The 22689-nt window shown below is 44.7% G+C and overlaps 1 protein-coding gene across 1 annotated transcript; it reads left to right on the top strand.

Annotated features, from left to right (window-relative positions):
* Nucleotides 1-4338: 4338 nt before the first annotated feature.
* Nucleotides 4339-7301, top strand: LOC121576536 (leucine-rich repeat-containing protein 15). Its single transcript, XM_041889757.2, has 2 exons — nt 4339-4421; nt 4646-7301. Exon 2 carries the CDS (start codon nt 4652-4654, stop codon nt 7088-7090), a length of 2439 nt encoding a protein of 812 aa, XP_041745691.2. The 5' UTR covers nt 4339-4421; nt 4646-4651; the 3' UTR covers nt 7091-7301.
* Nucleotides 7302-22689: the final 15388 nt, after the last annotated feature.

The raw sequence follows: 22689 nt of genomic DNA, 5'->3' as shown, positions 1-22689 counted from the left end.
TGTTTCTGGCCATTTTGAGCGTGTAATTGAACCCACAATTGTTGATGCTCTAGATACTAGTCTCAAGAAGGCCAGTTTTATTGCTTATTTAATCAGCACAACAGTTGTGATAACATAATTGCAAAAAGGTTTTCTAATGATCAATTAGCCTTTTAAAATTATAAACTTGGATTAGCAAAAACAACGTGCCATTGGAACACAGGACTGATGGTTGCTGATAATGGGCCTCTGTATGCCTATGTAGATATTCCATAAAAAATCTGCCGTTTCCAGCTACAATAGCCATTTACAACATTAACAAAGTCTACACTGTATTTCTGATCAATTTGATGTTATTTTAATGGCCCAAAAAATTGCTTTCCTTTCGAAAACAAGGACATTTTAGGTGACCCCAAACGTTTGAACGGTAGTTGCATTCGGAAAGTATTAAGACCCCTTCACTTTTTCCAAATTTTTGTTACGTTACAGCCTTTTCTAAAATGGATTAAATTGTTGTTGTTTTTCTCATCAATCTTCACACAATACCCTATAATGACAAAGCAAAAACAGGTTTTTAGAAAGTTTTGCACAAATAAAAAACGGAAATATCACATTTACATAGGTAGCTCTCCGAATGCACTGTAGGCTGGTTTTATCTCATTGCAAACGGTTATGCTTCACAAATACAAATCAAGTAAAATGTTATCTGAAATAAATATGCTACATAGTAGTGATATTCTGAAATGCTCAAGAGACAAGGGTTTATTGTGTGGCACAGTGTGATAAAAATGCTATTTTAACAACATTGTGTTCAATTGATGTGGGGGCATTCCAATTCTCTTCTTCAGTATTTGATCAAGTTGTACATCACAAACACTTGTTCCTCAGGAAAACTGAAGCTTGGCTATTGGAGTGAGAAGTCAACACACTAATCAAATTTGGATTGCATTCCGAGTAGGCTACAAAAGAGATTCATGATCAGATGGGTTTATGCCAAGGTTTCATGATGGGGTTGGCTGGGGTTCACATTAAGAGCTCTGCTATGACCTTGGCACACAGTGGTTGTGTGGGGGCAAGATTCTGACTTTATCCTTGTACATTCCATGTGTCTAATGCTCGCTGATGGTATTTAGCGGCGGAATGTAAACCACAAATCAACCAATGGTTTTACAGTTAATTAGAGTAGACTATAAAACACTCCCATCTAGTAGCCACATAATACGTTATATTTGACCTGTCATGCTCAACAAAATTTCACAAACCATAAAATCCAGGGCCTAGAGCAAGGTTAGTTGACTAGCTAACTAGGCTAAAATAGTAGGCCTAAATAGCATTAGGCTAATTATTTGTCACACAGCTAATGTACCTAGAAAATAAACACATTACTATGAGAAAACACACATTAACCTAGACAATAGCTATACTTGCCTAGCTAGTCAGACTGACCAAAGGTAGCTAGCTAGCTAGGTAGCTGAACAGAAAAGAAAGCTACCTTACAAAAATATATATTGTCTAACGGGGTGTCTCTCAAGTCCAACCTAGGGTTACAGTCAACTTCAATAGCTAAGTCACAGTCATGGTCTTCACCGGCATCTGTGTAGGGCAGGGTTCTTCAATTCCGGTCCTGGAGGGCCGAAACACCTCTGTTTTTCATCCTCTCCTTCTAATCAGGGGCTAATTCAGACCTGGGACACCAGGTGAGTGCAATTAACTACCAGGTAGAAATAAAAAACAGAAGTGTTTCGGCCCTCCAGGACCAGAATTGAAGAACCCTGGTGTAGGGAGAAGAGTTGAAGGGTTAAGAATTGTACATCATTTCAGAGTAACATGGGACATTGTCTACAGAATGTTCTGATAGTCTAGCAGTCTCGCAGGAATCAAATGAGCCGTTCTTGCCTGTATAATAATTGCGTACACAGCATGGGGCACATGTACGGTTATAGGAGACATTGCCACAATATCAGAACATGCCAAAACAGCCTCAGTAGCAGCCGCTACCGATCTCAAACAGGAAACCATTCCCCTGATCACAGTATCGAGTCTTTTAGAATAATAACCAACAGGTCTATATATCCCACCCTATGATACTGTGTCAAAACTGCTGACATAAACCCACCCGTCTCCAAAGCAAAGAGGTGGAAGGGTTTAGTATGGTCTGGCAGACCCAAGCAAGGGGTAGACATGAATGTTTGTTTCAATTTTACCAATGCCCACCTCAGCCTCATCAGTCCATACCACAACTTCACTCACCTCCATCTTTCTCCCATAAATACAATCCTGCAGCAGTTGAACTATCTCTGCATAGTCTTTCAACCACGGATGACAGAAACCAGCCACATCCAACAAAGACATGTGCTGCTTGGTAATAGGTTTAGGCAAAGTTTGAATTGCCTCTAATCTATCTTTGGAGAGTGCGCGACCCTCAGATGTAATGTCATGACCAAAATATTTAACGGTGCTCCAGCATAATTGCATCTTACTGGGGGAAACTTAATGACAATTTTCTGTCGAATAAATCAACAATGCCAGAGTGTCCTGGTGACATATCTCCTCTGATTGCGAGCAAACCAACAAATCGTCAACATACTGAACAAAAATACTCGCTCCAGGAGCAACAAAAGAAGAGAAGAGAAAAGAAAGAAAGCATTAGCCCCCCCAAAAATAAAAAATAAATACCTGGAGGCACCTGGGATAAAAATGGTAACAGTGTTAGGCACCAGCTTTAACAGCATCGTTGACTATTCTAAGGTTTTGCACAAAACGATAATGACCAGATGGTTTCCTAACAGGTAAAATTGGTGTGCTACAGGTTGTATTTGGGCAGGGAACCAGAGCGCCTCTTTCAACTAATGCACTATGAAAGCCTTTCGGCTTCATTGCAAAGAGTTTACTGAGCTTTGTAAGGTCTGTGCATCTTCAACGATTATCTTATCGTTACCTCCTATGCATACATATGTATCTTCAATGGTGCTCTCTATAGTCTCTATATTCTCCATAGTTTCTATAGTCTCTGAGTCTCTATAGTCTCTATAGAATATATATAGTCTCTATATTCTCCATAGTTTCTATAGTCTCTGAGTCTCTATGGACTCTAAAGAATATATATAGTCTCTATAGAATATATATAGTCTCTATAGAATATATATAGTCTCTATAGTCTCTCAGTCTCTATAGTCTCTCAGTCTCTATGGACTCTATAGTCTTGCCGCTATTTCCTATACATATAGAATAACACCTCATGCTCAATAACACCTCATGCTATTATCAGTGGTTCTCAGACCACGTAGACACTTCTCATAAATGCCTACAGACAATTTTCAGTGGGGATTTAGTCTTCTTAAGACTATGGTACCTTTCTTAATTTGTATGTTTAGTTTTATTGTTTATTTTTTATTTTTTATACAAATTCATTTATATTGACTTACTCAAATCAGTTGAGTTGTCCTTCTAGGTTTCGTAGATGTTGTCTTTCCTCTCAGATGCGTCCCACAGTGAAGGTCTGTTAAGGGTGGGTCCTCATCCTCTTTTAGTGAGATGAGAATTTCCCTTTACACCCTCCCAAGAATGCGCCACCGGTGTTCCCTCTCAGATCTTCACTGACCTTCACTTTCATCTTCAAACATTTTCCCTCACAATAGGCAATTTTTAGATTGAGGTTTAGGGTGTATAGGCTATCTTGAATAATGCAGCATGTAAGCTTTCAGCAAACTTTCGGCAGGTAAAGGAAGACATTGCCACCTGAAGGCTACTTTCCTAAATGAATGAAATAAACTCTTCTAGCTACTACTTCATGAACCTGCTAGTTTATGAATACAATACGTAAATTCATAATTATGAACCAAATCTGCTACACTTAAAGAGGAATGATTTCCCCTGCTGCATGTGATGTGTGTCTGTGACTTCTGCAGCGGTACCATTCAAAATGAGCCATTGTTTAGATCAGACCAGTGACCTTTGACACAGTGCCACTGTATCCTGTATCTCATAGTGTGTTCTGGAACTCACTGAATCACTGGTCATGGCATAACCAACCAAAGGACGCATACACATTTCAAATGAACATTGACATGACAACACAAAATCCACAGCTACTCTAATTGAACCTGTATGGACACTGGCATGTGTATGTGATTATTAGAAACTAGGAAGAATATAGAATACAGTACTAGGGCAAAACCATAAAACCACTGCCATTTAGCTTCAACATTTTAGTATAGCCCCCACCAATGTGTGTTCTATGGGCTCACGGCTCCTTCTTATCTCTGAAAGCAGAGGGTTCTCTATCCACGCCCCATGATAGCACACTGGAAGCCTGCTGTGGGACTTAGATAGAGCTGATAAACAGGAGTAAACTATAAAACGGTGTGTTTGACTGACTCTCTCTATAACTGTCTTAATCGCCTCTCTCGGTTATAAGCCTCAAGACGAGAGGAAATCATCAGGTATGGCTGTTTCCTTTTGTGTCAGATGTCACTTAGCATGACATGTATTAGTTGACTAGCATGTACAGTATACCATCAATGCTCTGCTTAGAATTTATTGTTTTGCTGCAGGTATCACTTTAGAGATGTTTTTCTCGGTGAATCAGTAATATAAAGGTGAATATATAAAGTTAATTGCAATATCAAAACAAAATCTTTCTATAAAAAGTTGTATATATTTTCAGGAAAAAATGACTAGAAGACACACCTTCATCTGTTTTCTGCCTTTGCTGATTGGGTATTCATCTCAGTCCTGTGACAAGGAGACCCACTGCCCCAAAGAGAAGCAGGGTGTTTATGGCAGTGATGTGACACAGATCCCGGTAAGTCTGAAAGCAGGTGTCACAGAGGTCTTCTTTGTGGACAGTCAAATCACTGTCATCCCAAAGGGGGCCTTCGCCACCAACACGAAGCTGGAAAAGGTGGAGTTCATCAACACCCCCACCGTGTCCATAGAGAACGGTGCTTTCGAGGGATTGGTCGACCTCAAGGATATTGAGATCTCCAATACCCGACTAACATCCGTGCCTGTAGACGTCTTCCAAGGCCTGCACAACCTGGAAAAACTTCTGCTGAAACACAACATGATCCGTAGTCTGGAGAAAGGATTGTTTGATGGCCTTAAGAAACTGAGAGATCTCCAATTACACATAAACGAGATCAACACCATCGAGGAGGGGACGTTTGATGACCTAGAAAACCTTCAGACCCTCCATCTGGCCAAAAACAACCTCAGTTCTGTGTCCTCCGCCCTGTTCTCAAAGCTGCACAAACTGCAGGTACTGAGGCTCTATGACAACCAACTGACCGCCATTCCTGACGATATATTCGAAAATCTATCCAATTTAAAGGAGATCGCTCTACAGAGTAACAAAATCGCTGCAATATCAGCCAATTTGTTCCCGCATAAAGACAAATTAAACAAGATACTTTTGGACAATAACATGTTGACTGAATTGCCTCCAGAGATATTTGTGGGCTTTCCTCTGCTTAAAATATTGACACTGAATGGAAATAAACTTGCAAGTCTACCTCCTGTCCTCTTTGGAGAGTTGCCTAAACTGACTGAGTTGAGTCTCAATCACAACAGTCTTACCAGCCTTCCTCAGGGAGTATTTAGTCCTCTTAAGAAACTCAGGAAGTTGGATCTGTCTAACAACCAATTGTCCACCGTGTCTGAAGAGTCTTTTGAGGGCCTTGAGAAGCTAACAGAACTCAATCTTCAATACAACCAGATCAAATCATTGAAAGCAAACACCTTTGAAAAGCTGACATCACTAACCACCCTTAGACTGGCTCATAATAGCCTGGGGACACTTCCAGAGGATATATTTGAACCCTTACCAATACTCAGCAAAGTCTATTTAAACAACAACACTTGGCATTGTGACTGCAGGATGGTCCCACTCTTCAAATGGATGAAGGCAAACCCTGGCAAGATCAAGTCCACGTCTCCTGAGATCTGTAATCAGCCAGAGGATTTAAAGGGACAAGAAATCATGTCTCTCACAGAGGACCAGCTCATATGTCCTATATCTCCTCTGACCACCACCCCTTTACCCACCACAACCACCACCACAGCAACCACCACAACCCAAACAACCACACCACTTGTAACCACCATGCCCACTACTACAGTCACAACTACATTTCCAACTACTCAGCCACCTACAACCACTCAGCCAACTACTCTGCCCACTACGACACCAACAAGCACAGAGCCTACGACTACTCAGCCACCTACAACCACTCAGCCACCTACAACCACTCAGCCAACTACTCTGCCCACTACGACACCAACAAGCACAGAGCCTACGACTACTCAGCCACCTACAACCACTCAGCCACCTACAACCACTCAGCCAACTACAACCACTCAGCCAACTACAACCACTCAGCCAACTACAACCACTCTGCCAACTACAACAACTTTGCCAACCACAATGGCCACTACAACTGAAGCCACCACCCCAACTACAACCACCATTGTGACCACCACACTAATAACCACAACTCCGATACCCACCACCAAAGGGACAACCACAGCACTGACCACAACCACATTACCCACAATCACAACAACCACCACTTTAGCTCCTACCACAACCACAACCACCACCTTAGCTCCTACCACAATCACCACTTTAGCTCCTACCACAACCACAGCTCCTACCACAACCACAACCACCTTAGCCACAACCACAACCACAACCACAACCACAATGACCACAACCACTGTCACAACCACAATACCCACCACCACACCTTCTACCACTCTCCCAACAACCACCATCACAAGAACCACTCGGAGAGATTCAACGCAGCCACCAACCACGCCAAGGATCTTCAGCTGTCCCGACATATCACCTTCTCGTCGCCCGTCCCCCTCCTACTACACCCACCAGGCCTGGAGCAAGGCCTCACAGTGCAGGGCCCGGATGATATCATACACATGCATGCTGTTGGTGGAGATAGGCTGCATCCTGGTGCTGGCTAAGTTCACCCTGTCTCTGTATCGCTTGCTCCAGCGCAGGGAGAGGCTGTACACCCGGGTAAACCTGACTCAATTCTCCTACAGGAAGGAGGTGATGCTGAGGCCAGTCAAGGTGACAGAGACTGTGGGTTTGTGATCGGGGGGGTCTGGGGGGGTCCAGCACCATCCTCAGACAATTGCTTTCATTTTTTGTGAAATTCTAATTTCTGGATAAGGCTTAAAATACAGGAAAAAATATTGCTATGTCACATGATTGTACAAAACACAGGGCCCTAGTAATGGGATAAGGTGGAAGAAAATAGGGAATGTTGGTCATCTTTTCTGAAAAATAAATGAACACAAACATATCTTTGGGGTGCAGCACCCCAGGAGTAGTCCAATACAGTAACACGTTATGTAAGACATAAACATATTGTCCATGCCGGGGTAATTGTTGCTCATAGTGAATAGGCCTACTTAGTTCATACTCATCTAATAGTTTAATGCCCATACAATATCTACTGTTCACTGAGTATACCAAACATTAGGAACACCTTCCTAATATTGAGTTGCACCCCCTCCCCATTTTGCCCTCAGAACAGCCTCAATTCGTCGGGGCATGGACTCAACAAGGTGTCAAAAGTGTTCCATAGGGATGCTTGCCCATGTTGACTCCAATGCTTCCCACAGTTGTGTCAAGTTGGCTGGATGTCCTTTGGGTGGTGGACCATAGTTGAAGATACTGTTCTTTATTTTCAAACAAAATAAATGTTGTTCCTGTGACCAACAGTCATGGTAGAAAAGTCTATCTGCATTGTATACTGATAAAAAAAAATAAAAAAAAGAGACCTGCCACTGGCATTAAACAAAGCCTTTGTGTCCATGTATGCTGGTGATTCAAACACATACGCATCAGCAACCACAGCTAATGAAGTTACTGAAACCCCTAACAAAGCGTTGCAGTCTGTTTTGGAATGGGTGGCCAGTAATAAACTGGTCCTGAATATCTGTGAAACTAAGAGCATTGTATTTGGTACAAATCATTCTCTAAGTTCTAGACCTCAGCTGAATCTGGTAATGAATGGCGTGGCTGTTGAACAAGTTGAGGAGACTAAATTACTTGGTGTTACCTTAGATTGTAAACTGTCATGGTCAAAACGTATAGATTATATGGTTGTAGAGATGGGTAGAGGTCTGTCCGTAATAAAGAGATGCTCTGTTTTTTTGACACCACACTCCACAAAGCAAGTCCTGCAGGCTCTAGTTTTATCTTGATTATTGTCCAGTCATGTGGTCAAGTGCTGCAAAGAAAGACCTAGTTAAGCTGCAGCTGGTCCAGAACAGAGCGGCACGTTGTCACGATCGTCGTTAATAGAGGAGGACCAAGGCGCAGCGTGTTGAGTGAACATACTTTAATTAGTTAAAGTGCACACACGATACAAAACAACAAAACGACTCGTAACGTCCTAGGTAACAATGACCAACTGGAACAAAAACCCACAAACACCAAGGGAACACAGACAGTGTAAATATGGCTCCCAATCAGAGACAACCAGCCACAGCTGACACTCGTTGCCTCTGATTGGGAGTCACTCAGGCCAACAAAGAAACAGAAGAACTAGAACCCCCAACATAGAAATATACCACATAGAATGAACACACCCTGGCTCAACATATAGAGTCCCAGAGCCAGGGTGTGACAGTACCCCCCCCTAAAGGCGCGGACTGCGACCGCGCCTCCACTAGAACAAAACAGGGGAGGGCTGGGTGGGCATTCCTCCTCGGCGGCGGTTCTGGCTCCGGCCTTTCCCACCACCCTCCAATAAACCCCCCATAGCGCCCCTGGTCCGGTCTGGCCCCGCTGGCTGGAGCTGAACTGGACGTAGCAGGAGCGGTTAGCTTCAGCTCCGTAGTGGAGCAGTTGACCGGTACCTTACCAGGCACCGGTGACCCAGGCACGGGTTGTGCTGGACTGACGACGCGCACCCCTGGCTCGGTGCGTGGAGCCGGAACGGGCCGAACCGGGCTGACGACTTGCACCCCTGGCTTGGTGCGTGGAGTAGGAACGGGCCGAACCGGGCTGACGACTCGCACCCCTGTCTTGGTGCGAGTGGCAGGAACAGGCCGGGCCGGGCTGGCGACGCGCACCGTAGACTTGATGCGAGTGGCAGGAACAGGCCGGGCCAGGCTGACGATGCACACCCCTGGCTTGGTGCGTGGAGTAGGAACAGGCCGGACCGGGCTGGCGACGCACACCGTAGGCTTGGTGCGAGGAGCAGGGACAGGCCGGACCGGGCTGGCGACGCAAACCGTAGGCTTGGTGCGAGAGGCAGGAACAGGCCGGACCGGGCTGGCGACGCACACCGTAGGCTTGGTGCGTGGAGCAGGGACAGGCCGGACCGGGCTGGCGACGCACACCGTAGGCTTGGTGCGAGAGGCAGGAACAGGCCGGACCGGGCTGGCGACGCACACCGTAGGCTTGGTGCGTGGAGCAGGGCCAGGCCGGACCGGGCTGGCGACGCACACCGTAGGCTTGGTGCGAGAGGCAGGACCAGGCCGGACCGGGCTGGCGACGCGCACCGTCCATTTGGTGCGAGGGGCCGTAACAGGCCGGACCGTACTGGGGACACACACCACTGGCTCTACCCCGGGATCTGGAACGGGCCGGACCGGACTGGTAACACATCCCAGTACCTCTCGCCGTGCCTCTAAACCTTCCTTCCCTTCCTTTACCAGTGACCCCCGTAACCTGGTGGCCTTTTGAATACGCCCCTTTTCTGCCTCCGTCAGCCCCGTCGTCCATGCCCTGTGCCCCCCCCTAAAAAGTATTTGGGGTTGCCTCTCGACCGTCCGACGACGACCCTGATCACGCCGTTGGTCCTCTCTCCGTCGCCTCTCTACAGTCTCACTCCATGGCCGGCGATCCATCCCGGCCAGGATTTCCTCCCAGGTCCAGGACCCCTGTCCGTCCAAAATCTGCTCCCACGTCCAGGCTGCCTGCTCCTGGACACGCTGCTTGGTCCTGGTATGGTGGGTTTTTCTGTCACGATCGTCGTTAATAGAGGAGGACCAAGGCGCAGCGTGTTGAGCGAACATACTTTAATTAGTTAAAGTGCACACACGATACAAAACAACAAAACGACTCGTAACGTCCTAGGTAACAATGACCAACTGGAACAAAAACCCACAAACACCAAGGGAACACAGACAGTGTAAATATGGCTCCCAATCAGAGACAACCAGCCACAGCTGACACTCGTTACCTCTGATTGGGAGTCACTCAGGCCAACAAAGAAACAGAAGAACTAGAACCCCCAACATAGAAATATACCACATAGAATGAACACACCCTGGCTCAACATATAGAGTCCCAGAGCCAGGGTGTGACACACGTCTTGCTCTTCATTGTAATCAGGGGGCTAATATTAATACTAATATTATTATTATTACTATTATTAATACTAATACTAATATTAATACAGTCTCTCTTGGCTAAGAGTTGAGGAAAGACTGACTGTGTCCCTTCTTGTTTTTATAAGAAACATAAATGTGTTGGAAATTCCAAATTGTTTACACACAGCACGGACACACACACTTACCCCACCAGACATGCCACCAGGGGTCTTTTCACTGTCTCCAGGTCCAGAATAAATTCAACGAAACGTACAGTATTATACAGAACCATTAGTGCACGGAACTCTCTTCAATCTCATATAGCGCAAGTGAACAGCAAACCTGGGTTAAAAAAACGAATAAAGCAACACCTCACGGTACAATGCCTCTCCCCCAGGTGACCTACTTGTTGTGTGTATGTACTGACATATATGTGTAACTGATAGACGCACACACACACTACATGTTCATGTTTTTAAATGTATGTAAATTGTAAAGTCTTTTTTGGTCTGTAATGTATTTTTCGTTTTGTGTCGCACCCCAGTAAGACTAGCTGTTGCCATTGGCATCAGCTAATGGGGATCCTAATGGATCTAATCTAATCAAAAGGAACATTAGGGGCTCTATTCAATCAGATCCGATTTAGCCGATATCCACATAGCTACACTTTCTCATTCTGAACTTCTAACGCGAGTGGGACAGTTGTGGCTTCATGACATTGATCAAAAGCAGCCGCACACTGATTTGACAGCTCCATTTACAACTTCAACACCAAAAAAACATCAGCTATGCAGGTGTTGTATCACCAGTTAGTGCTGGATCTGATTGAATCCAGGCCACGATGGAGTACTTGGACTGTTGCTTTATACTGCATGTCCACACTAACAAGCCTTCCACATAACAAATGAATCTGTATCGGCTTCCTGCTGATTCTAGAACTAGTCACAGGGGCACAGCTGCCATCCACATGGTACATCTGTAGCATGTTACACACTACCTTTATCCTCTGGCTCAGCGTTTCCCAAATTCCGTCCTGGGTAGCAGCACTACACAGCTGATTCAAATAATCAACCAATCATCAAGCTTTGATTATTTAAATCAGGTATGTAGTGCTAGGACAAAAAAACTAAACATGCAGCCCTTGGGGTCCCCCAGGACCGAGTTTGGGAAACGCTGCTGTAGCTATAACCCTTCCCCAGGTAACATTGCATGGAAACCTCAGGTGTGCCAGTTTAGGGTTAAAACTAAAATGTGAAACATCTGGAGAGGCTTGAGGAGAGGGTTGGGACATCCTGAAGGTTTTCATGTCTGTAACATATATTCAGATAAATACACACCGGTAGTATCGATATGCGCTCTGGATAAGAGCGTCTGCTAAATGACGTAAATTTAAATGTAATGGAGGCTCTCCTAATATGGACACCATGCACCAGTATGTTGTGTGCACTACCATTCCCCACCAGCAGGTGGAGTTAGAGGTGAATGAAAGGTGGTTCATCATGAGACGATGAGTGGGAAAACACAGCATACTGTCACCACAGTACACGGTAGTTATGTAATCTGAAATAGACCAATAATTATCCTACTCATTACAATAATGTGTATGGGGATGACTCAGAGAGGCATTCCTTCAAAGCACAGATGTTGTATGAAAAGACTGACTCTAATAGTACCCCAGAAATGAGTATGGTTGTCTGGACTGACTGAGGCAAAAATAATGTGAGTGACCAGATGGATGCCTCCACATGAGCTCAGCATAACTCAATGGCTACAAAACTTCCTTGACATTCTTTCACTAGAGCTCTCCATAGCTTGTGTGAACAGCGGGAGGGAAGGGGGAATAGGAATGGGTCGCACCTTCCGAGAAGGGGGGAGGAAGGTAGGACAGACAGGACAAATAATGCTTATTTTAATACATTTTTTGGCTGTTTTTTGTTTCTTTATACATGGACTATTGTAATAGTATTGCCTGTCAGTGATCTGAAACCCTCACAAAAAAAGAATTACAAAGTTGGGAAGAAAAAAAAGAAAAGACTTGTTAAGTTATGAAATGAAAGCAGTTCACTGAGCCATGGACAAAGTGGTGAAAAGCCAGTAGAGCAATAACACATGACAGTGTATGGAACCTCTCAATCCCACAGGCTGGGGATCAGTCAACACAAAGGTAGTGGAGTGGAGACCCTGAGAAGAGCAGTGTGTTTGGGGTTACCCAGGTCAGTGCCCGGTCATGGCCCTGGAGGGAGTGCGTCTGTTAGCCAACCGCTAAACGCCTCAATTAAGCCCTTTATGAGGAGCTCAGCTAGCAGCTAGCACAGGTGCAGGGCAGGAAGCCAGCCTCATTAACCAAGGAATAAGAAGAGGAGGGGGGCACGGGCCAGCGGTGAACCCACTGTCATCACATGTTATTGGAGGGCTGAATGATGCCATTGTCCTTGCTCATAGAGAGGGAGAGAGAGAGAATGGGGAGAGGAGGGGAGAAAGTGGAAGGGATGGAGAGTTGACCAGTCCTGACCTATTGCGCAGTAGAGTTGCGACTCTCTCGAACTCTTCAAAGCTCTTCAAAGTGCCCGGGGCGATCAGCTGTGTGGCTGTGACAGGACCCAGGTCACATGTCAATGGAGGCATGGGCTTCATCCCAAATGGCACCCTATTCCCTATTTAGTGCACTGCTTTTGGCCAGGGCTTTGGTCAAAAGTGATGCACTATATAGGGAATACGGTGCCATTTGCGGCATGGCCAGGGAGATTGAATTGGAGGCAGCCTGTTCAATGCTCATTAGAGGCTGCATCCTCACATCAAATGTAATAAATACATATTGCAGGTGCTACTACAATAGATGATGATTTAAATCAAGTTATGCACGCATATAGATCCAGTTTCAGTCCAAGCACTGTGGTATATGGAGAACTACTGTCAGTAGGTCAAAGATTACTAGCAGAAGTATACAATTAGTATGGAATATCTCTTCATTCTCTTGATTTGATGGAAAGTCTTTCTGACGTTACAGTCTAGAATAGCCATTAGATGGCAGGATTGGATCATATTGGCGGACTCAATACTAATGGTTTTGTACAATGTGTATAAGTACATATCTCTTAGGCCCTCTGGAAAACATTGTATAATATTTCATATAAAGCATAATCACTATTGACACAGTATGTGTTGAGTTTATGCTATGTTTAGGAGAATATGCACCTAAATACTTATGTTCAGCCTATTTCCTTATTTTATTCAGTATGAATACCACAGACATAGTGGCCCCATTCCAATTATTCCACTAGGTGGTGCTGTCCTCCTATGAGAACCAACAGATTTTGAGAGATAAAGTTTCTCCTGTCAGTTTTTAGTTACTACTGCTATGTCAAAGGTGCACTCTGCTCAATTAGAGGAAGCATTATACCAAAAGACAGAACATATATGAATATACATGACAGCACCCACCATAGCACAACGATGACTCAGCTGTATGAATCATCTGAGAACATCAATCTACCAGCAAACCATCAGTAGAGAGAGGCTGGATGGAAAGAGAGAATTGGTTTGTTTATAAAAGCCACTTACTTTTCAGCTATTTTCATTTGGGAATCATTTCCATTCCAGTCACAGAACATTTCTATACATTCTAATGTTCTTTACAGAACATTTCTATACATTCTAATGTTCTTTACAGAACATATCTAAACACTTTAATGTTCTTTACAGAACATTTCTATACATTCTAATGTTCTTTACAGAACATTTATATACACTTTAATGTTCTTTACAGAACATTTATATACACTTTAATGTTCTTTACAGAACATTTATATACACTTTAATGTTCTTTACAGAACATTTATATACACTTTAATGTTCTTTACAGAACATTTCTATACACTTTAATGTTCTTTGAAGCAAAACGACATTTATGGCGGAATGACGTGTGCTGATTCTGTATGGAAATGTATTTCCAATTGATCCTAACGGGGACTGAGTGTTCGTTCCTCAATAAGATGACTAAGATGATATATCACAGATTGAAAATGAATTCGGGTGTGTACTAAACGGCACCCTATTCACTATAAAGCTGCACTACTTTCTACCAGAGTCTATATGGAATATGGTGCCAATTGGGGTGACGCATGGCTGTGTGTCACTGCCATGTTCTCCATCTGTAAGGGTTTAGAACGAGGGGACTGTTCCGTTGTTGATTTGTACTACGATCTTACCAAACGATCTTACCAAACGATCTTACCAAACGATCTTACCAAACGATCTTACCAAACGATCTTACCAAACGATCTTACCAAACGATCTTACCAAACGATCTTACCAAACGAGGCCAACCACACATACGTCAGAAGTATCTCCAAAGAGGACGCATCCCAGTTTCACAGTTTCAATGAGCGCCTCCCTCGCACGTCAACAGTCAAAACCAGCACATGCCAGGGATTCTTGGGTAACTCAATGCAGATTTGAAAGATGCACATGCTCCGTCTCAAACACACTTGCCCGGATCAATTACACATTGACAACTGCATATTACCACATCCACACACTTGGATGTGTGCAAGCAATCCCACATGTACGCGCACGAACATGCATGCACAGCCTACACTCGCACACACTGTACAACACACACTGTATTCGCCATTAAAGATCTCCAAATAGTGGGCATGGTATTCTTGCTGCTCTTCTTTCCGATTCAAGGGACTAGGGGAGATGAAACTGTGTGCTTACAAGTTAAAACCTAAACAAATACAAGTGTCCTCAAAGGAGACAGCTTCTTTTTTTCCCTGCCTCTCTTTAGGGTTGAGGAGTTGACAAAGGCAAACAAAATAGGCCACAGTAAGCAACTTCTCCACCCCAGCGACCCTGGACACAGCAGGTAGCCTGGAGAAAGGGAGTGGAGAGGGGAAAGAGTCCATCATAGAAGAGGAGGCGGACAGAGATGGTGACACCTTGAATACGTCGGAATAAACCCACGGGTCAGAGGTCACCAATGTAGACAAGCTCCACAAACCCTGAAGCCCATTGGAAGCCTCAATTAAAACCAGTGCGGTAATTTGACTGTTTTGTCCAGAAAACAGACAAACAATAATCACTGGAATTTTGGGGAGTTGCACCCCCACCCTTTTGCCCTCAGAACAGCCTCAATTCGTCGGGGCATGGACTCTACAAGGTGTCGAAAGAGTTCCACAGGGATGCTGGCCCATGTTGACTCCAATGCTTCCCACAGTTGTGTCAAGTTGGCTGGATGTCCTTTGGGTGGTGGACCATTCTTGATACACACGGGAAACTGTTGAGCGTGAAAAACCCAGCAGCGTTGCAGTTCTTGACACAAACCGGTGCGCCTGGCACCTACTACCATACCCCGTTCAAATGCACTTCAATCTTTTGTCTTGCCCATTAACCCTCTGAATGGCACACATACACAATCCATGTCTCAATTGTCTCAAGGCATAAAAATCCTTCTTTAACCTGTCTCCTCCCCTTCATCTACACTGATTGAAGTGGATTTAACAAGTGACATCAATAAGGGATCATAGCTTTAACCTGGATTCACCTGGTTAGTCTATGTCATGGAAAGAGCAGGTGTTCATCATGTTTTATCCACTCAGTGTATATTTGCTATGTGTATATTTGTATTTATGCATGTATGTATTTTTTATTGGACCATACAGATCCATTGAATTGAAAATCCTGCCTCTGAAATGTCTGTCTCAGTCAAATAAAACCATAAAGATGTTTATGTCTGATAGATGATAGATGATAATATGAGGGGTATAGTTGTAGCCAGAGCCATCTAAATATATGCCTCCGGTTGTAACCATGGAGACATCCTTGTTTAGCAGTATGCGGTATGCACATGAATTTCCCCATTCCCAACATGAAATGGATAAAACGTTATAAGACCTTCGGCCGCAAAGGAAAGCTACAGTTTTATGATGCAAATCACAAACACAAGCAAAATGAGTCTGAGTCACAAATGTCACCTTATTACCTGTATAGGGCACTACTTTAGACCAGGGCCCTATACCCTTTATAGGGCACTACTTTAGACCAGGGCCCATGGGGAATAGTGTGCAATTTGGGACACAGACTGAGCCTTGTAGAATCAGCCCAGTCAGCACAATCACCAACCTGATCAACACACTGTGGTCTGACCAGGACCAATCACCAACCTGATCAACACACTGTGGTCTGACCAGGACCAATCACCAACCTGATCAACACACTCTAGTCTGACCAGGACCAATCACCAACCTGATCAACACACTGTGGTCTGACCAGGACCAATCACCAACCTGATCAACACACTCTAGTCTGACCAGGGCCAATCACCAACCTGATCAACACACTGTGGTCTGACCAGGACCAATCACCAACCTGATCAACACACTGTGGTCTGACCAGGACCAATCACCAACCTGTTCAACACACTGTGGTCTGACCAGGACCAATCACCAACCTGATCAACACACTGTGGTCTGACCAGGACCAATCACCAACCTGATCAACACACTGTGGTCTGACCAGGACCAATCACCAACCTGATCAACACACTGTGGTCTGACCAGGACCAATCACCAACCTGATCAACACACTGTGGTCTGACCAGGACCAATCACCAACCTGATCAACACACTGTGGTCTGACCAGGACCAATCACCAACCTGATCAACACACTGTGGTCTGACCAGGACCAATCACCAACCTGATCAACACACTGTGGTCTGACCAGGACCAATCACCAACCTGATCAACACACTGTGGTCTGACCAGGACCAATCACCAACCTGATCAACACACTGTGGTCTGACCAGGACCAATCACCAACCTGATCAACACACTGTGGTCTGACCAGGACCAATCACCAACCTGATCAACACACTGTGGTCTGACCAGGATCATATTCATAAAGCGTCCTGGACTAGGAATGCTGATCTAGGATCAGGTCACCCCTGTCTACAGATGAATGATCTTAATTTGATAACTATTTTGTTACTGCACAGCAGGAAATCTAAATTTCTAGTGTATTTGAGTTTTAAAAAGGCGTCTTAAGTTTGTAATTTCTGCTTTGAAAATTCAGACGTGTCCATAAATTATAATACACATAATAATTCACATTTCCTGTTGCTGCAGGATTATTTTCCTGCTGTAACAAACTGGCTCAAATTAAGATCCTACATATGTATGTAATCTTATAAATGTTGACCTAAATAAAACAACTGATCCTAGATCAGGACTCCTACTCTGAGACACTTTATGAAAACAGTCCTTGACCACAAAGATATTCTCAACCAGACCGTCAGTGAGCCCACATTCAATTAATACAAACTGATGATCAGAAATAGTCTAACTAACATTCTGAAAATACTTTTTCAGTTGCCAATGTAAATCAACATTATGTAAGGAGAGTTTTAAAGTAGCCATGTAAACTGTGATGGGAAAACCAAGATGATGACTAGAAACAGAAGTCTCCAGACCCTTGCTGTACCTTTTTCCATACACACTTAACACAAGCAGTTGGACAGAGAGAGAATCTATGAAGCCAGGGCCCGGCATGCTAATTAACCAATTACTAGCACTAATTGCCATCTCCTGAGGAGAGGTTAAGGAGTGGGATCAGGGCCTCCCTGGGCGTCGATGGCTGACTCTCTGCCACCGTGTCATCCATGCTGGGGCCTAATCGAGTTATTATATCAACAAATCTCTCATCAGGGGCCCAGAGCCTGACACTCCCAGAAAGACACCCAGAGGGGGACGACAAATTTCCAGCAGCAGGAAGCTGGAGCTGGCCTGCCAGGCTGGATGAATGGTACCTGCAGCTCCCGGTCAAGCTCCCGTTGGGAGGACACTCACGCTGGGCACCACAGCCACCACTCTACCCCGCTGCTCTGGAGGTTGTGAGTGTTATAGTATAGGAGTGGAGGAATCAATGAGGAATACAAGGGGGACATTATTCGCAATGAGCAATACAAGGGGAACACAATGCGGTGAGTTTAGAGGGGAGCGCAGCCCCTGTGGCTGTGAGAGGCGACTGATGGTCAGGGTTTTAGGTGGCCCTTGTCTGGGAGGATGTTCGTGTACTGTTAATCTGGGGTCAGGGACGCGCCTCAGCCCTCACACATCACTCACTGACAGCAGCACTCATTGATGACCATACCAAGTCCTCTGTCATAAACTTTCAGACGGTACGTGAATTAAGTTATTTAATCTTTCTCTCTCACTGACCAATGCTACTTGATGGCTTTCTGTCTCAGAATAGAGCCTTTGACTGAGTCACTCTGGTTCCTAGCTGAGGTGAACGACAAAACTGCCGATTGATCCAAATTCAATACTTTTGGAATATATGGAAGTTGTGGGGAAAGACAAGGGCTTAATTAAAGCAAGTGAGTGTAAAAAATATATTGAAAAGGAGCGTGTCTGTGCAAGTCAAGCTAGATAGAGATAAAACTTAAGACAATAAAATGACAAACCACTCTATTACTGTTAAATTGTTATGTGTTAAAACATATTCAACTAAACCAAACTAAACCAATGACAGTGCTAGATGGCACTGCAAGGCCGTTCATCGAGGAATCCATGGTTGAGAACATTTTGTTATCTAACTCTGAGAAGGAAAGGCTGTCCGGAGTAGCATGTGTGTGTGGTGAAGTGGATGCTGATTCCATATTTCTAAACCATATTCCATATTCCTAAACCATATTCCATATTTCTAAATGATATTCCATATTTGAAAACCATATTCCATACTTCTAAACCATATTCCATATTTCTAAACCATATTCCATATTTCTAAACCATATTCCATATTTCTAAACTCTGTGTGGTCAAAGAAAACTGTGTTTGTGTTCCCCTTGCTGACGGTGCATGGAGGCATGACTCTGAAAATTCCCTGGAGGCACAGAAGTGTGATAAGGAGGAAGAATGGGTTCTGGCTTAGCATTCCAAATGTTTGACATGGTCTTTTACCACCCCACCCCATCCCCCCTACACACACACACACACACACACACACATACACACACACGCGCACACACACACACACACACACAAGGATGCACTTGCACATACACACAGACGAGTGTATGTGTGCACACACTCACACACACACACACACACACACATACACGCATGCACACCTATATCAACAATGGAACTAGTCCAGGTGCCATCAGAGTTTTGATTTCAGCCGGAGATACATTTTTTATCCTGAGGTATGGACTTGTTCTGAGCTTAGCCACAAGCCTCTGACCTCACCACTCGTTACTGCCTCTTACGGGCCCATTCATTTAATTACCTTTTCATAGAAAAGTAGAGACTGCACGGAATTAGCCTGTCCACTCCGCTACCTCTTAAAGTTAAGATGCCCCTTTATGCCTCTCTATTGAGCCTCCCTCTCCCTGGGAGTGTAGCGTAGGGCAGGGCAGGTACAGATGTAGGATCGTAATTTAATCACCCTGTTGCAGGAGAACTTTCCTGCAATGCAGGAAATGTAAAGTTTGTAGTTTATTTGAGGTTTAAAAAGGCTTCTGAAGTTTGTAATTTCCACTTTGACATTTCAGAGTTGCTGTATTAACCCCTATAAAAATGTCCATTAATTATAATCCACATAATAATTCACATTGCCTGTTGCTGCAGGATTATTATCCTGCTGTTGTAAACTGGCTCAAATTAAGATCCTACATCTGTATGCAGCAGCCCCGTGGGGGTCTGACCTCTGGCCCTCACTCTGGAGAGGGACTCATGCCCCATCCAGCCATCACAGCCCTCCGCAGCTGCCTGCTGATCCCAACAATGAGGCCATTTGGCTGGGCCGCTGTGGGCAGAAAGACCCCCTGGAGCTCCAGCCTCCATCCGGAGGTCTTTCACTGCTCTCCCTCTCTCGGCCAGGGCCAAGCTTCCAGTCTGAGGGGGGGCCCGGTTCTCACAGAAAGAGAGGGAAACTCTCTTTATGAAATAACGAAGGAGATACAAGAGAGACAATGGTCTTTTAGAGGGGCGTCTTAACCCACAACAAACAGTGTCAACATCTGTGAAGTGGGATAGACACAGTGTCCGATCTGAGATAAAAAAGAGCCTTTCCATCTGGGCAGTAACTGAAAAGGCTACAGTGTTTTTGTTGTTTATGACAGGGGATTTGGTGAAGTCTTTTCAGTGGCAGTTGAACCGCACTGTGACGCGCCATGGAGGACTTTGTCTCACTCGAGAGCTAGGGCGAAAGATAGAGCGGAAGCTTTCTTCCAATGGCGCTCTCCTTTCGGAGGGGTGAAACAGATTCAAGTAAAACGCATCAAAGTCCCCAGGGGAGTGTGGCAGGATGGAAGGAGTGAGGGGTGATGTGTGTGTGTGTTAGTGGGGTTGTGCAAGGACACATGGTAAGTGTGTTGAGTCCCAGCTAGCACATTTGGTTCCTTGGAAGTTGTGGGAGCGTACTTTTGGTTTACCATTGGTTCTGGAAACAAAGCCATACATTTCCTGACCGGTAAAACAGAATGTTTTCTAAACCTGTTCTGGGAACGTACATTTTTAGGTTGCAGGGAGATTCTGAGAGCGTTTTATTTTGGTTCCCTGAATGTTTTCCTGGGAGGTTTTATTAACGTTTTGAGAATGGAAATAATAGGTTATTTGAAGATAATTAAATAATGTTCTGAGAACATGTTTGCATGCAAAATGGCATAAGGATAACAAAGTCAAGGTATTGGAGTGGCCATCACAAAGCCCTGACCTCAATCCTATAGAAAATGTGTGGGCAGAACTGAAAAAGCATGTGCGAGCAAGGAGGCCTACAAACCTGACTCAGTTACACCAGCTCTGTCAGGAGGAATGGGCCAAAATTCACTCAACTTATTGTGGGAAGCTTGTGGAAGGCTACCTGAAATGTTTGACCCAAGTTAAACAATTAAAAAGGCAATGCTACCAAATACTAATTGAGTGTATGTAAACATTTGACCCACTGGGAATGTGATTAAATAAATAAAATTTGAAAATAAATCATTCTCTCTACTATTGACGACGGACTCACTCAAACTGTCAAAACTAACCCAAAACTTTACACAACGTTAGACACGGACACGAATGATCTGCTTGGCGTGTTAACACACTGGTGGTTTGTTGTAACCGAGTATTGGTGCTAAACCGTGTTATTGGAGGCTGGCATGCTTGTTGGCTATGGCGTCATAGGATTCGGTGCCCTGGACGGTTTTCACGGAAGAATACTGTACCAAGTTAGCTAGCTAAATAAACTAAGTTAGTCTTTTCCTAGAAAACATTGAACCGCTGTAGTTAACAACAATTATAATTTCTAAAGTGGAAGTTGGGAGAGTTATATTTGAGTGTTTCAGTGAAACGTAAGTGAGGGAGGCCCCGCTCTCTCGCTTTCCCAGATGTTTAGTTCATTTCATTCCGATCTCCTTTGCATTATTGTAGCCATTTTCTGTAGCCTGTCAACTATGTGTCTTTCTATCCCTGTTCTCTCCTCTCCGCACAGGCTATATATACGCCTCACACCGCGTGACTGCTGCCACTCTAACCTGGTGGTCCCTGCACGCACGACCCACGTGGAGTTCCAGGTCTCCGGCAGCCTCTGGAACTGCCGTTCTGCGGCCAACAAGGCAGAGTTCATCTCAGCCTATGCTACCCTCCAGTCCCTCGACTTCTTGGCGCTGATGGAAACATGGATTACTACAGAAAACACTGCTACTCCTATTGCGCTCTCCTCGTCTGACCATGTGTTCTCGCATACCCCGAGAGCATCTGGTCAGCGGGGTGGTGGCACAGGAATCCTCATCTCTCCCAAGTGGACATTCTCTCTTTCTCCCCTGACCCATCTGTCTATCTCCTCATTTGAATTCTATGCTGTCACAGTCACTAGCCCATTCAAGCTTAACATCCTTATCATTTATCGCCCTCCAGGTTCCCTTGGAGAGTTCATCAATGAGCTTGACGCCTTGATAAGTTCCTTTCCTGAGGATGGCTCACCCCTCACAGTTCTGGGTGACTTTAACCTCCCTACGTCTACCTTTGACTCATTTCTCTCTGCCTCCTTCTTTCCACTCCTCTCCTCTTATGACCTCACCCTCTCACCGTCCCCCCCTACTCACAAGGCAGGCAATACGCTTTACCTCATCATGCTGTTCTTCTACTAATCTCACTGCAACTCCCCTCCAAGTCTCCGACCACTACTTTGTATCCTTTTCTCTCTCGCTCTCCTCCAACACTACTCACTCTGCCCCTACTCAGATGGTAATGCGCCGTCGCAACCTTCGCTCTCTCTCTCCCGCTACTCTCTCCTCTTCCATCCTATCATCTTTTCCCTCTGCTCAATCCTTCTCCATCCAATCTCCTGATTCTGCCTCCTCAACCCTCCTCTCCTCC

The sequence above is a fragment of the Coregonus clupeaformis genome, chromosome 11 (genome assembly GCF_020615455.1).
Source record: "Coregonus clupeaformis isolate EN_2021a chromosome 11, ASM2061545v1, whole genome shotgun sequence".
Taxonomy (NCBI): domain Eukaryota; kingdom Metazoa; phylum Chordata; class Actinopteri; order Salmoniformes; family Salmonidae; genus Coregonus; species Coregonus clupeaformis.
This window is presented reverse-complemented; position numbering and strand designations above follow the sequence as displayed.